This window comes from Fibroporia radiculosa (assembly GCF_000313525.1).
Source record: "Fibroporia radiculosa TFFH 294 genomic supercontigs, scaffold3327, whole genome shotgun sequence".
Classification (NCBI taxonomy): Eukaryota; Fungi; Basidiomycota; class Agaricomycetes; order Polyporales; family Fibroporiaceae; genus Fibroporia; species Fibroporia radiculosa.
This window is the reverse complement of record NW_012133383.1, coordinates 87,399-101,891: the sequence shown is the minus strand read 5'-3', so window position 1 is coordinate 101,891 and position 14,493 is coordinate 87,399. Positions and strand designations below refer to the sequence as shown.

The following is a 14,493-nucleotide window of genomic DNA, read 5'->3' as shown; positions in this document are numbered from 1 at the left end:
GCTGTGACGCGACTCGCGTGCGTGTGAATTCTCGAGACGCGTCTCATTTTAATTTGTCACGTTGTCGTGCTTTCGGCATTTCGCGAAGTTAGAAGCTTGAAGCTGGGGAGGCTTCTCACTACGGTCGACCTGCTTGCTTGCACTGTACACGAACTTAGCATGACCATCATGAACAAGTGCTATTCATACACTCCGAACGACATAAGCGATGGGGAATGTGGCTGTGCAACATCTCTGGGACATTCCCACCAGATTGCAGACCTTCCAATTGAACTGTTCCTACAGATCGTCTCCTACTTAGACATCCCCAATATCCTGGCGTTCCGCAGGGTCAGTACATTCATTTTGTATTGTATCTTTTATCACAATTCCCGTAACTATTGCACCGATTCTCTATTTTAATGTTTTTCGAAAATCAGGATTCGTTCCTTAGCCCATTTTCCATAATACATTTGGTACTACGCAGGTTGTCTTCTACCGAATACTTGGGTGCGACGTTCATCTGTCTGGGCTGACCATTCCACATACACCGAAGTCTATTCTCCACGACCACCAAATATATTAATATCCTCCTTACAATGTCGTTGCTGAACACTTCGTCACGATGACGTACACAGACTTGCCGCAGCATACACATCCTCATGCACGATCGAACCATCTGGAACTCTCTTCTTTATTCTCTCAGCAACCACATCCCACTAATCTCGACATTCGCGCGAGACCCAGCAACCGCAGCTTCTCAACTATCTACCAAAGACCTGGAACGATTTGTGATCTCAACCTACCGCATAGATCGGACATGGCTTCAATCGCGCGGTCCGCCCATCTCGCTGAGTATTCGACCCAAGCTTGGCATTGAACAGGACGTCTCGCACAATTTAACGGACAACAGAACGATTTTGTCTCTGGATACCATTGACGACCGGTGGTTGCTATGTGTATACCATGAACGCTTTCTCGAGCTGTGGGATCTATTGTCGAAAGGATCGATCCCAACTAATGCGCCTGCGGACATCGTTTGCTGCCTCTGCAGCCATCTCCCGGGTGACAGCCCGTGCACATCTAGTCGTGCATCTCTGGATGAAGATCAATCATCCATAATTCTTGCCGTCACTTCGTGAGTTTTTCGTCGTATTTTGGCCGTCCCACGCCTCAGAGTTGGTTGTCGCGCAGAAACAGTGTCTGTAATTTCTTTCGGGTGGTTCTCCCTGTATCGCAAAACAACGCAGCAGTAGAAGCAGCGCGCTTAGAATCGATCGCGTCTATACAGATGACCAGCCCTACACTCCTCGCGCGCTCCATCTATCCCCCGGGACAACTAGCGTTTTTCTCGTACTCAAACTCCTTCATGATTGTCAATTGGAACTCGCACATGCAATGGCCGATAGACGTCTCTGATCAACACGAGGAGGAATTGGTATGTGTCCAAATTTGGCTTCGTCTACATGATATGAGACTATTCTGCCTATGTCTCTACCACACCATCTTGCAGGACTGACGACTTTCTACTTCTCAACAGTGGAATGGCGTAATAGGTGCCGAATTCGTTACACCTCGTCACATCATCTGTGTAAAGGCGCACGCTGTCGAGCTATACACCCTCCCGGTATCTTTGTCTGAATCTTACAGTAGTCCCAGCATTCCCGGCGTGCCACGGGCGAATACTCGCGTTCGAGTAGATGTCCTTTCTCATTCCTTCCCGAACTTCACTTTCCGTGGAGTTTCTCTCTCCACGCCTCGATTCCTCTCGTTATCAAACCGATTGAACGCGAACACAAGCGCGTCGCTCAACTTCCTCGCCTATGATGTCCTCCGAGGATTATTTCTCTATCGCGTGTCCTTGCTGCTGCCCCCTCTTGCGCTCGATAATACCTACGACGTCCCACCCCCGCACATGAGCGCTAGTCTTCTGGCTGCGCACCACATGGCGATGTATATTGGCAAGTCCACTGGCAACCCGGCTACGACTTCTACCAGTTTACCGCGAAGTGGGATGACTCCTGGTACTCGTGGGTTTGTATCCACATGTGTTTTGGGGCGTACGGGCAGGCGAGGACTGTGGGTCGAGCGTAAGCGAGGCAGTGTCAGGAGGGGTGTGGTAGGATTCAGCACACCTATTGATGCCTGGGACCGCTCAGATGACTTGCAGCTCGAAGAGAAAATAGGGGGAGAGGCGGAACAAGATGGAAATGATGCCGATAATGATGCTGACGCAGAATCCGAGGCTAACTGGTGGGACGACCCCAACAGTCGTTTCATAGATGGTAATACAATATTCGAGGTGAATTCATATGATTTACGAGGTCAGTTGGTCCTCCTTCATTAAGCCGATTGCGTTGGTATAAATATGGTGATCACGCTATCTAGACGACATCACGCATTGCGCCTTCTCCGAGTCGACAGGAAAAATGGCTCTCGGTACTAGAAACGGAGATGTACGACTGCTGAGTCTATAGGTTCATGGAATCACCGATGTGCTGGTTTCTCTCCTTCCGGACGACATAGCTGCTTTGGGACATTTCGGATGCATCTAATTGGTTAACAACATGCTCCGTGACACGTACATCGTGATGGATACTATCACAGGAAAACAAAAGTTGTATTGTGGTACACATATGACTACACATTCACACTTTACAAATTTTGAGCGGTCAGGTTCAAACTCGGACACCATATACATCTTTGGGCTCAATCCCAGCTTGACCCTTGCGGATGTTTGCTTGTGCCCATCTAAGTTATTAAGAAAAGTTTGTATACATGAAAAGCAGATGAGTGGAATCGTATCACTAACTTTTTAATCCGGATGGACTCGATCTGGATGAAACCAGTGGTATCAGTCGGCTCAAACCCGCCCAGTTCATCCATGGAGGATTGTTTCTCGTCATAAAGACCCTACAGAAGACAATCAGCCTCTACGCTTGTGAAATGCCAAATATCGAACGACGCGCCTCATCAGAAGATCGGCCCTCTACAACGACATTGCCCTTATACAACTTCAATCGCACGATACCGTTAACAGTACGTTGGCTGGCCGGAATAGCGCTGGTCACAAATTCGCGCTCGGGTGTGAACCAGTGACCGTTGTACAGGATCCGACCCAGTTCGACGGTGACAAACTGGTCTCGGAGCGCTCGAACATTACGGTCAAGTGTCAGCCCCTCGATGTCCATGTGCGCCACGCGGAGGATCGTGGCCGCGGGCGACTCATAACATCCACGAGATTTCACGCCGATGAAGCGGTTCTCGACGATATCAATCCGGCCGATACCGTGCTTGCGTGCAAGCGCGTTCAGCGCAAGGAACACCTCAACTGGGTCGGTATATGTCTTGTTCTCATTTGGCACTGTTACCTTGACGGGGAGTCCGCGCGCGAATTCAATGGAGATGCGCTCGGGTGTGCTAGGCGCATGTTCTAGTGCGGCAGTCAGTTTCCACATGTCATCAGGTGGCGTGGTATCAGGGTCTTCCAAAATGCCGGCTTCGTACGAAATGTGGAAGAGGTTCTCGTCAGTAGACCATGGCTTCGCAGCAGTCTGTTGAACAGGAATCTGCTTTTCCGCCGCGTAGGCTAGCAGAGCCTGCCGTCCAGCAAAGCGATTGTAGAAGGCTGGGATAAAGGTATTAGCTTCAAGTCGATTAAAATTAAGTGTGACGTGCCAGGTATGCGCCATGGAGCAATAACCTTGATGTCAGGCTTCAAGCCATAGAAGGCGAGCTCAAATCGGACTTGATCGTTTCCTTTGCCGGTGCACCCATGTGAAACAAAACTACAGCAGATTAAGGATGGACAAGCAATAGTGATTTTTCTTCACTTACTCACAACCCTCCTTGTCCGCAATCGCCATCATACCACGAGCGATTACTGGACGGGCAAGGGACGTGCCAAGTAGATACACGTTCTGGGACGCGACGATTGGATTTTATGGCGTCAAGATGAACAGGAGCAACCCACCTCATAGATACAGTTTGCTTGTACTGCAGGGTAAATCAGCTCGGTCACGAACTCTCGCTTCAGATCTTCCAGGAAGAACTTCTTCGCTCCGACCGCGAGAGCCTTCGTACGTGCTGCCTCGAAATTCTACAAGCAAAGATGAGATACATTTTACGATCTAGTAGAAGATTCACCAACTTCTTCCTGCCCGACATCGGCCATGAACGCGTATACCTCATATCCCTGCTCGATCAACCAAGCGAGGATGCAAGATGTATCTGATATAATTTGAGCTAATACGGCGCCAGTTAATTAATGGCGGATGAACTGACCAAGACCACCTGAATAAGCCAGAAGAACACGACCTTGAGAGGCAGTCATTTTAGCTGGCGATGAAATGAGAAAAACTGGAGATCGGATGGGCAGGAGCCTGGTTCAACACCAGTCCGTGGCTAATGACTCGTAAAAGATCTAATCGACTGATGATGGTCCACGTGATGGAACGATAAGATGGCTGTCCCAATCCGGCTTGCAGTGATGCTATACTGTCTGGCTCAAGCGTGGTCGCCATCCTGACAGTGATTCAGTAAGCTACTTCAAGCTGAACTCTGTTGGACTACAAGACTTTGATAGTTCAAATTTCAACAGCTTGAGATGATCCGCTGCTCTGCCTTAACTGATCCCGATGTGCTGGCAACAGCAGCCAATTGTCAAGCTTAGTGAGTCTTGCTACAAACTGTATGTAGTCCTGTATAACTGGTGGAACACCATCTTGTTCTGGTAGCAGTATTTGGATGTCAAGCAGCAATCCATGTCAATGAATGCTAACTGTGTTATCCTGGGCTGACATGTTTGCGAACGATTTCACGCCACTCAGACCTCCATGGGAGCGTCGGACGTCCCGACGAGAGAGGCCCTGCCGATGTGTCATGCCAATGCCGAGATACATGTAAGTCATGACTCGTGAGTCATAGACGTTGCAAGCTTGCATCAAGCTACCCGACTCAGTCCATCTCGGTGCCGCAGGATGTTGCTTTACTGACTCCCATAGTCAGCACTGAGTCACTAAGCTTCGGGCCGTGAGCATCACCTGGACGATTCTGCAGATGGCATGGATACGGCGAGTGGTGAAAAATGCATAAAACGATTGAGCCAGGCCCACTCTTGAGGCAAACCTCACGCTCCTTTTATCCCCATCACACGTCTCTCTTATCCTCGCTGCCACAATGAGCCTTTGCGAGCACTGTACAAAAGGTATACAACTTGAAAAGCTCATCATACCATATCTCTGACAGCGTATACCGCGAAGGTGTTCGTCACGAGGGCACGCCAGAAGGTGGGGTTCGATAACTACCTATTAAATGGTTTACTAACCCAAGTGTTACAGGTCATATTGAAGACATTGGTGGTGTCGAGTGTTACGTCGCTACGCCAGCGGATGATCATGCCAAAGATAAAGTAGTCCTGTACTTCACAGACATCCTTGGACACAGATTCCTGAACCACCACGTGAGCACTCACTGCGATATTACCAAAACACTTTAGTGATGGGTTTACCGCTCAGCTCATGGCAGATGACTTCGCACAGAATGGGTTCTGGGTTGTGATTCCTGACATTTTGAATAATGACGGGGTCACTCCAGATGTTCTTGATGGTGGTAAACTGGACATTCCGGCATGGCTGGCGCGTCATGGTCAAGAGACCGTGAAGCCCATTCTCGAGAATGTCATGGCTGCGCTGCGTGACAGCGGCGTCGAAAGATTTGCCGCGATCGGATTCTGTTTTGGCGCACGCCCTGCGATCGATCTCGCTTTTTCGAACAATATCTCTGTCTGCATTGTGTCCCACCCATCGCTATGGAAGATGCCTGACGATATGGAGGCAAGCGAGATTGGCTCATATATGCACGCTGTAAATCTGACCAATAATTCTAGAATTATCGTGCTATGTCCAAAGCGCCACTCTTACTCAATACCGCCGAGATTGACACGGCATTTCCCAAGGAGCAGCAAGCTCAAGCGGACGAGGTTCTTGGCGGCGGCAATTTTGAGCCCGGCTACGAGCGGACGTATTGGGAAGGATGCGCCCACGGTTTTGCCGTTCGCGGTAGTCTGGTAGGTCGAACGGCTCCATCTGTTCTCTCGTCTGAATCCGCCGGATAGGATAACCCCAGAATCAGGGTTGGAAAGGAAGGTGCCTTCAAGGCTAGTGTCTTATTCCTCAAGAAGCACTTCTGAAATCAGCTTCAACTGTTGGCATTATGCTCGTCACACCTTTGCAGAGGAGATACCCTCTATCTTAGCGTTCAGGCGGTGGTCCTCCGAGCCTGTAGGTTTGCTTACTACTACTGGATCTCCCGCTGGCCACTCAACTGGCCCCCGAAACTGACGCGTATTTTGTGTCGCGGCATCGCTAAGGCTCCCGAGGCGGAGATTGCCTAACTTTGTGCTTGCATAGTTGAAGCGGACGGATGGGATAATGTATGATTAGTGAAGGATGCTTATCAGCGATTTCATTGAGATGAAGAATGCATACAGTTGCATTGCTTTATGGAAGAATAAATATACTTCATAAGTATACATTGTAATTGAATTATCTAGGGTATGAAACCAGCAGCGGAAATTTTTCTCTTTCGATATTTAAATGTAAAGACAGCTATCCAAGAAATCACTGACCAGAATATTCAAGCAACAGTGTGCACGCCGTATCATACCGTATGCAAGACGAAATAGTTCAATACCAACCCGTTTCGATTAAGTGACCTCACGGCTATGAGCCCCGCACGCTTCCAGCCGCGCCATATCGCTACGTGCAACCTTGGACCTATTAAACCATAACACATTGCCAATCCACGTAGACGGAGAGCTTCTGGCATTCAACTCAGGCTATAACTGTATTGACCCAAGTAGGAATACACTCGTTAGTTGCATATTAAATACGGACGTCGAACTCCACACAGCACCGGTAGTGCTGTGTTTACAACTTTGCTCTCCCCTCGGCAGTTGCGGATTCTGACCTTACGCGGATAACGGCCTTTCCCCATGTTTGGCGCTGCTCAAGTGCTGTGAGGCCATCGGCTAGCTTCTCTAGGGGATACACCTCTTCGTAGACAACAGGTCTCACGCGACGAGAAGACAGCAGACTGAAGATCAATTAATTTCAGATCTCGGAAGAAATGACTGCAGAGAAAGCTTACGCAAGGACGGCGCCATATACAGAAGGAATATGTCCCGGTTCCTTCTCTAGGAGTAGAAAGTGAGTAACGCATTTTGTGGTGACGAAACTAGGGCTTACTGCTGTAGGCACCCCAGTGAATCCCCACAACGGAGATGTTCTTCAATAATACCAGATTGAGTGGGAGCTATGAGAATGGGTTTCGGGAGTCATTCATATCATATACAGGAGCATCAGTGCGTAAAATGAATTCACCTTCTCAATTTTCCCCGCAGCGAACCCGACAACAAGGGCGCGACCTTTCCACGCAATACATTTCAGACAATCTGCGAAGATAAATTTAATCCGAGACAGTGAAGTCCTCAAAAATTACCATACCTTTAATCATACCAACAGGGTCATATATAACATCTACCCCCTTTCCGCCTGTAAGTCGGAGCACTTCTTGTTGCCAGTCGGGCTTAGTGTAGTTAACGGAATGGTCTGCGCCACCATAGCGCATGGCGACATCCAGCTTCGCTTGTGAGCCCGCCGCTGCAATCACCTTCGCGCCCAATGCTGGTACCATTGAATGAGGATCCATTCTTCACTACAGCAGTAACAGATACCTTTCGCTAGCTGTACGGCTACAATCCCCACACCTCCCGCAGCGGCAGTGACAAGCACCCATTCGCCTGGGTGCATAGCGGTGGGAAGTCAGTAAACAAGAATTTGTGAGTTCATATCTAATTCGTATCTACCTGGTTTCAACTGTGCACGACCAACAAGAGCCTCGTAGCTTGTCGGCCAGGTGATAGAGAGACCTGCAAGGGTCAACTATAAAGTATTAGACAAAGACGACTAATGTGAAGACTATACCTGCACCCTCATCATATGTCAAATTCGCGGGTAACGCAACAAGCCATGTCCAAGCCACAGTGAGCTTCTCAGCAAAAGCCCCTTGGCCTGCGCCAAACACTCGGTCTCCTGGTTTGAAGGGGCATCCGTTGGGGATTGGAGAGTCCTTGGCAATGCGGCCGGCAAATTCGGTTCCCAGAACGAACGGGAGTGGAGGTTGGATCTGGTATTTGCCTTGGGATTGAAGGATCTAGAGGGCTATTAGACAAGCAAGTGGTGATTATGAGAGAAGCAGAGCTCACGTCGAAGAAGTTCAGCCCAGCGCTGAAGACTTCGACTACGACCTCATTTTTTGCGGGTACTGGCTCGGGAGCATGAGCAGATAGAGAGATCTTGGAAGGGTGAGCGTATTCCGAAATAATAAAAGCACGCATCAAGCTAGAATGAATAGTAGGTGTGATCGACAGAACGCTGCGCTTCTGCCAGTGGCCACGAGCCGTGGGCGCCGAAAGGGATAGGTGTTCCTGGGAACGACCCGGACGAGACCACCGAACGCGGCAAATTAGTCATCCCGGGCTCATCCATCGTTATCATCATCATCATCATCCAAGGACCCGCAGCTACTTCAAGTTATTCTAGTTGCGGACGCTGAAGAAGATACTGTAACGAGCTTGGATGCAAATACAATCTGTATTGCTTTGCTTTATAATTACGTGAAATCGCACAAAACGCAAAACGCACCCCGGAGGACCGGCTTTTTCTTCGCCGCCGTACTCAGATGTTGATTTCATCGCGATACCACTCAAATCATCAAGATGGGCACGGTGCACGAACGTGTGCAAAACATCAAATAGTGTATAGAGCTATGTAAGGGAATTTGAATTCCTTTCACCTTAGTGAGTCAAGCAAGGCTTGGGACCGGCTGTTTCGAGTCTTTAAAACTGCCCGACTTGAAGAGATCTCCCTCTCAGATGATATGTGTACATATCTATGCTAATTTGAAGCCCTGCGACAACCCTGCGACACGAAGTTCCGAATGCCGCCATGCCCTCATTTCAAACTGTGCAACTTTGTTGAATCTGGTTTGATTGTTAACACCTGGGCCGATTCAATGCCTTGGAATGACAGCTCAAGCCTGAGAGGAGATCTGATGTCAGGAGCTTGGCAGTTCACACAGTACGACATCGATTTGCGATAAATGTAAATATAGGTCACGGTATTCCTCGGTTTATAAGCACGACCATCGGTGGGAGCATTCTGAACTCTGAAGCCATCCTTCAGCACATCGCCATGAGTCTTTGCGAGCACTGCGTTTCGGGTGAGTAGATCGTGCTCCCAAGTTATATCCAACCCACTTATTGATTGTTGAGGTTGCTTCGTATAGGCGTTCGCCATGAAGGAACCCCTGAGGGTCGGTTTATCATACGCGCATCGGGCAGGCATTCATGTCGTTTGGTCAGGTCAATTTGAAGATGTTGCTGGCATCAACACATACATCGCCACTCCCACTGTCGATTATCCCAAAGACAAGGCAGTCTTATTCATCACCGACATCTTTGGTCCTCAGCTCATCAACGCCCAGGTTTGTTCTGTTCTGCTGTTCGACTGAGGGTAGATAACGATAGAATAAATCAAATTTAGCTCCTCGCTGATGATTACGCTCGGAACGGCTTTAAAGTCTACGTGCCAGACATATTCAGCAACGATTCTGCGCCTGCAGACGCCCTTGACCCGGGATCCCGATGGGACTTCATGGCATGGCTGGGAAAGCACGGCCCTTCGGACGCTGCACGGCCAATCCTTGACAAGGTCATCGCGGCTTTAAAGGCGGGTGGTGTCGAGAAGATCGGCACGTTGGGCTTCTGCTACGGAGCGCGACTTGGCTTCGATCTCGCATTTGAGAACGTTACCCAAGTCACTGTAGCGTCGCACCCCAGTCTGCTTCAGGTTCCTGCTGATCTCGAGGTGAGAACTCCGCTACGGCTTGGGTGAACAGAACCTTACTATGCGACTGTAGAAATACCTTACGGCATCGAAGGCTCCGCTCCTGATCAATACCTGCGAGGTCGACCAGATGTTCCCTCCGGATTCTCAGGCCAAAGCCGATGCGATCCTTGGAGACGGCAAGTTCGCTCCGGGATACCAGAGGACATACTGGGAGGGATGTGTCCACGGCTTCACAGTCCGTGGTGATACCGTGAGCGATTTCCACTGTTTCAGATGATTCATGACCGTTAACTCTGTTACATCCAGAGCAACCCGAAGGTAAAGGCGGGACGAGAGGGCGCATTCAAGGCCAGTGTCGAATTCCTCATTAAGCACCTGTAGTCCGGCCAAAATGCCCAATTTGTATTACTATGTGACCTGAGTGTGCCGCTGAGAATAAGAGCTTGTACGCATGGGATGAATTCGAGTTCGAGTGCGGTCGCGTCGAAATGATCGTGAGCTTGAAAGAAGCTGATCGCTATCGTGTCTAGCTAGTTGCTTCGATTTTGCCGAAATTAAGGTGACGAGATTGGGTATTTACGCGATGAATTGAGAGTGCGAGGAACATGATCTCTGTGGGTTTTGACTCTTTGCGAGACAGCTGACCAATCGGATTGCTAATATTGAACCGGAGCTACATAAGCTCAACGCTGCGCCACAAGACCGATTACATAGAGCAATATACTGGCTCTCACACTTCCGAATCATCCATTGCAGCGAGAACCTTTGTACCTCGATGAACACCAATAATGTCCGACGAGATGCCTTCTTGGAAATTTCTGGCGAACGCAGCTTCGCGCTCTATTAAGAACTACGTCTCTCAACGCGACTACAAACGACCATCTCCCATAACCCGGGAAGTCAGCTTGGATGGGAGCTCGCGCAGGAAGACATGGGGCCAGTGGGCAGGTCAGAAACTGCGACAGGTTCAGGGAGAGCCTGGTGCAAGCGTCGAGAATGTGCTCTTCTTCCCTGGTTGGGCAACAAGACGTTTCCACGACCCGCTTGCAAACTCGGCAGATGGTGAGTGGTGTCTTTCGTCGACTCAGCATATCGACATCGAGTTCCATTCGTGCTCGTTTCATTGGGGAGTCCGTCCGTTATGGAGATGGAACTGTCGTCTGACAATGCTGTACGGCACTCAGCCCGATACTTGTCTGGCGCCCGAAGTGCTGGTTAAATCCAATCTTATAGTAGCGGCGTTGGGCTCCAGAAGCTTCAAATGTTCGTCTACCCTGTGAATGCGATGTAGTTTCACATTCAGGTAGAGCTGGCAGAGATATTCCCTCATTGTTACTGTCGGGGCGCCATGTAAGGCCCTATGGATAACAATTTCAGGATACGTTGAATGTGGAGCATCTAGACACGATATGTCTAAGGACTTCATGCCCCTATTTCAAGATGCCATATGAACCCCCCTAGACTGACATTATTGTTTGTCAAATTTGATTATGACACGAAGAGCTAGTTGGGATCATATCTACGTCGATGTCCAAATAAAGCACTTAAATCTAATCTCATATTCGCAGATGCACCATTTGACGTCGAAGTCTTTGTCTCTGGCTTTGCCTCGAGGTCCAATGGACTAGGGTTTGGCACTCGATCAGGAAAGGCTTTTCTCAAGCTGGCAAAGAGTGCGTCAACCACCAACGTCAGCCGATTGAAACTAATCGCTTTCAGGCATTGCGGCGCTTCCGAAGCTCACGACACAAATTCCCGTACATGGATACACCGATAATTGGTCGACAAATAAGCCTATAAGCACGTCAACAGAGAACCTTATCGGCGACAAACAGATGCCCCTGCCTCCCGATCAAATGGACGGGGCGGCAGAGATTGCAGCGTTGGAAAACCAACTGCGTCAGTTGGACGTCGACGCCGATAACGCGAGTACTAATGGTGAGACGGAGTCTGTAGCGTCATCTCACACCTCCCACAGCTCAACAGTTCACTCCCCAATATCTGAAGTGGATCTAAATGGGCAGGGCTCAAATGTTTCCCAAGAGCTGCACAAATGGCACGCGAACCTAGAGGCACGTCTGCACCCATTTTGGGCTTCAGCAGTGTCTTCTCGGAGGGTTCGGATTTCTTTATATGCAACCAATCCCTCACTAGCAGAGGCAGATGGTCATGCTGATTCTGCCGAAGAGATCTTCCAACTCCCCCTCATGCGTCGCGAGGTCGTCACTGCAATGGACGGCTCATTTCAAGTTAGGTTCCAAGTGCCATGGAAGACCTTATGCCTTCATCCTCAAGGGGTACTTCTTGCGTTCGACGATAGAAAACTAGAACATGACTTTTACGTTATCGCCGAACTACAGCCGCCCTCACCTCGACAGTCAAACAGCTCGCCGTATCAACCACCTGCAATATTCCCCGTGGCGCCCGTGACGCAGTCCATATCAATTCCTCTTTCCTTCGCACCCGTGCGTATCATCTCTGATATTGACGACACGGTCAAGTTGGCAGGAGTGCTAAGTGGTGCTCGAGCCGTCTTCCACAACGTCTTCGTGAAGGATCTTGAAGACAGTATCATACCAGGCATGGCAGAGTGGTATACCGATATGTGGAAGCGCGGGGCTCGCTTTCATTATGTTGTGAGTGGCTGGTCAACGGACTGTCTCTTCAGGACTGATACTCGGGCGTATTCAGTCTAATGGGCCATTCGAGATTATGCCGGTTCTCACCAACTTCTTCCAACTGACACGATTGCCCCCAGGATCTGTGAGGCTGCGATCGTACGGTGGACGTTCGCTTTTCAGTGATTTGCTGTCCGCGCCTGCAACTCGCAAGCGAGGAGGCGTGTTGGACGTCTTAGACAGCTTTCCCCAAGCACGATTCTTCCTCATTGGTGATTCTGGAGAGCAAGATCTGGAGCTTTACGCGAGCATCGCAAAGGAGCGACCGGCTCAGATCCTGGCTGTCTTTGTCCGGGACGTGGGAGCAGAAAGGGAGATGGAACCTTTGGACGACCCAACCGGTTCTAGGGTACTCAGGTTGGAAGAGCAGTCGGAATCAGGACCCTACCCTTTTGCGCCATCCATGTCGAGCCGATCGAGTTCTAAGAGCAGCACCAGTCGTGGCTCCGTAATTCGATCCATTACCGACACTTATAGTGCGCCGAGATACGCACCGAGGAAACCGATGAGAATGTACTCGGATACAGAGGTAGTCTCAGGACCACGAGAGTCGACCAATGGCTACTTCAATTCAACATCACTGACTGCATCACCTGTAACCGAAGAACCTGAGGAGATGTCGACACAATCCTCGCCTGGCGTGCCCTCGGACCGCGTTTCGGGCGACGTCTATTCTGGAACTCGGCAATATGTGTCGGACGTCGAGAGGAGACGCAGTGACTTGCAGATGCGCGTCTGGCGGGCGCGTTTGGATATCCCGGACCACATACCCTTGCGTATCTTCAGAACACCAGAGGAGTGCGAAGAAGCCGCGATTTTACTTGACGGACTCACTCCATGAGGACAGGATGATAAATTATAGTAATCTTAAATGCATGCACTGTATAAAACCAGATGAGTGTCTGTGATAAAATCGCTGTCACACAGCGCCCTTTTCACAGAGCTACGATACGGGAATTTTGACTGTAATGTTTAGAGGGATATCACGCTGCTCCACGCAGAAATGAAAACCGTAGGGTACTTTATGGTGTTTTGTCGGTTGTAGATTTTTTGAATTAACACAGATCTGGAGGTGTTTAAAAACCTCTATCAATTTTGAGTTGTTCTACTGTACTGAATTTCGCGTGATAAGTAGAATAGTCGCATAGACTGGTTTGCACGAGTCAGAGAGCGATGCTATTTGAGTTGCATGCCCAACAGGACTAAGCGGGTGTGTGTATGGCAAACATTGCAAACCATGGCAACCGTATGTGAGCTAGACGCTGTAATGAAAGGTAATGAAGGTCTGGCATTTGTGCCAGTCCGACTGAGACAACGAACGAGATGGCAGGGGAAGCAATCCCCCGGTAACTGCAAATTAAGCGAGTAGTACTGACCGATAAATGGGTACGATCTATGCACTTAAGTATATCAGACTGCGAAAGCCAATGTGACATTCAAGACAAACCCAGATGCTCTGACAGTAGCGTTGAAGATTCATGCTGCTATCTTGTCAATCATCAACCTGTGTTGCTATAATTTTTCATATTCATTCGTCTTCACTCATGATTCATATCATAGTCTCACCATACTCGTATCACATTGTTATTGTCCTGCTCATACCGTACAGTGCACACACATCACCTGTAGGCCGGGTGTACTTGTCTGACCTTATCCGACTCCGACTGATACTCCAGGTTCCTTGAGCACTCCACATGATGAGTCACAGTTGTCACAGACAAACGAGTATGAACTGGCGTTTTCCTACCCTAGAAGTAACAGCCTAGTTAATACACCAAAAGCAGGGTATATCGAACTGAGGTCAGTCAGCCCCCTTTGCGTCTGGTTCGGCCTGCCCGTTTGAACACTTTATCATCTCAAGCATGGCGTCGATTGCCCCCAACATTTCCATCAACTCCTGCAGCCGCAAGTCAAATCGTGTCTCA

At 49.4% G+C, this 14,493-nt stretch overlaps 6 protein-coding genes across 6 annotated transcripts; 4 read left to right on the top strand and 2 right to left on the bottom strand.

Moving 5' to 3' along the window:
* Nucleotides 1-641: 641 nt before the first annotated feature.
* Nucleotides 642-2,326, top strand: FIBRA_04693 (uncharacterized protein; the record flags this gene model as incomplete). The annotated part of the gene is made up of 3 exons (XM_012326483.1): nucleotides 642-1,117; nucleotides 1,174-1,417; nucleotides 1,520-2,326. The coding sequence occupies 3 exons, from the start codon at nucleotides 642-644 to the stop codon at nucleotides 2,324-2,326; spliced, it is 1,527 nt and encodes a 508-aa protein (XP_012181873.1).
* A 331-nt stretch (nucleotides 2,327-2,657) lies between these two features.
* FIBRA_04692 (uncharacterized protein) lies at nucleotides 2,658-4,312 on the bottom strand (the record flags this gene model as incomplete). The annotated part of the gene is made up of 7 exons (XM_012326482.1): nucleotides 2,658-2,730; nucleotides 2,792-2,892; nucleotides 2,973-3,607; nucleotides 3,821-3,899; nucleotides 3,953-4,078; nucleotides 4,130-4,209; nucleotides 4,264-4,312. The coding sequence occupies 7 exons, from the start codon at nucleotides 4,310-4,312 to the stop codon at nucleotides 2,658-2,660; spliced, it is 1,143 nt and encodes a 380-aa protein (XP_012181872.1).
* An 845-nt stretch (nucleotides 4,313-5,157) lies between these two features.
* On the top strand, nucleotides 5,158-6,169 carry FIBRA_04691 (uncharacterized protein; the record flags this gene model as incomplete). Its single annotated transcript, XM_012326481.1, has 6 exons — nucleotides 5,158-5,185; nucleotides 5,241-5,267; nucleotides 5,319-5,440; nucleotides 5,496-5,843; nucleotides 5,867-6,046; nucleotides 6,095-6,169. The coding sequence occupies 6 exons, from the start codon at nucleotides 5,158-5,160 to the stop codon at nucleotides 6,167-6,169; spliced, it is 780 nt and encodes a 259-aa protein (XP_012181871.1).
* A 739-nt stretch (nucleotides 6,170-6,908) lies between these two features.
* FIBRA_04690 (uncharacterized protein) lies at nucleotides 6,909-8,377 on the bottom strand (the record flags this gene model as incomplete). The annotated part of the gene is made up of 9 exons (XM_012326480.1): nucleotides 6,909-7,074; nucleotides 7,129-7,174; nucleotides 7,227-7,293; nucleotides 7,362-7,432; nucleotides 7,485-7,664; nucleotides 7,715-7,780; nucleotides 7,847-7,909; nucleotides 7,965-8,193; nucleotides 8,246-8,377. The coding sequence occupies 9 exons, from the start codon at nucleotides 8,375-8,377 to the stop codon at nucleotides 6,909-6,911; spliced, it is 1,020 nt and encodes a 339-aa protein (XP_012181870.1).
* Nucleotides 8,378-9,233: 856 nt separating this feature from the next.
* Nucleotides 9,234-10,271, top strand: FIBRA_04689 (uncharacterized protein; the record flags this gene model as incomplete). The annotated part of the gene is made up of 6 exons (XM_012326479.1): nucleotides 9,234-9,261; nucleotides 9,328-9,354; nucleotides 9,404-9,525; nucleotides 9,585-9,908; nucleotides 9,961-10,140; nucleotides 10,197-10,271. The coding sequence occupies 6 exons, from the start codon at nucleotides 9,234-9,236 to the stop codon at nucleotides 10,269-10,271; spliced, it is 756 nt and encodes a 251-aa protein (XP_012181869.1).
* A 407-nt stretch (nucleotides 10,272-10,678) lies between these two features.
* Nucleotides 10,679-13,409, top strand: FIBRA_04688 (uncharacterized protein; the record flags this gene model as incomplete). The annotated part of the gene is made up of 4 exons (XM_012326478.1): nucleotides 10,679-10,952; nucleotides 11,459-11,563; nucleotides 11,610-12,526; nucleotides 12,582-13,409. 4 exons carry the CDS (start codon nucleotides 10,679-10,681, stop codon nucleotides 13,407-13,409), a joined length of 2,124 nt encoding a protein of 707 aa, XP_012181868.1.
* Nucleotides 13,410-14,493: the final 1,084 nt, after the last annotated feature.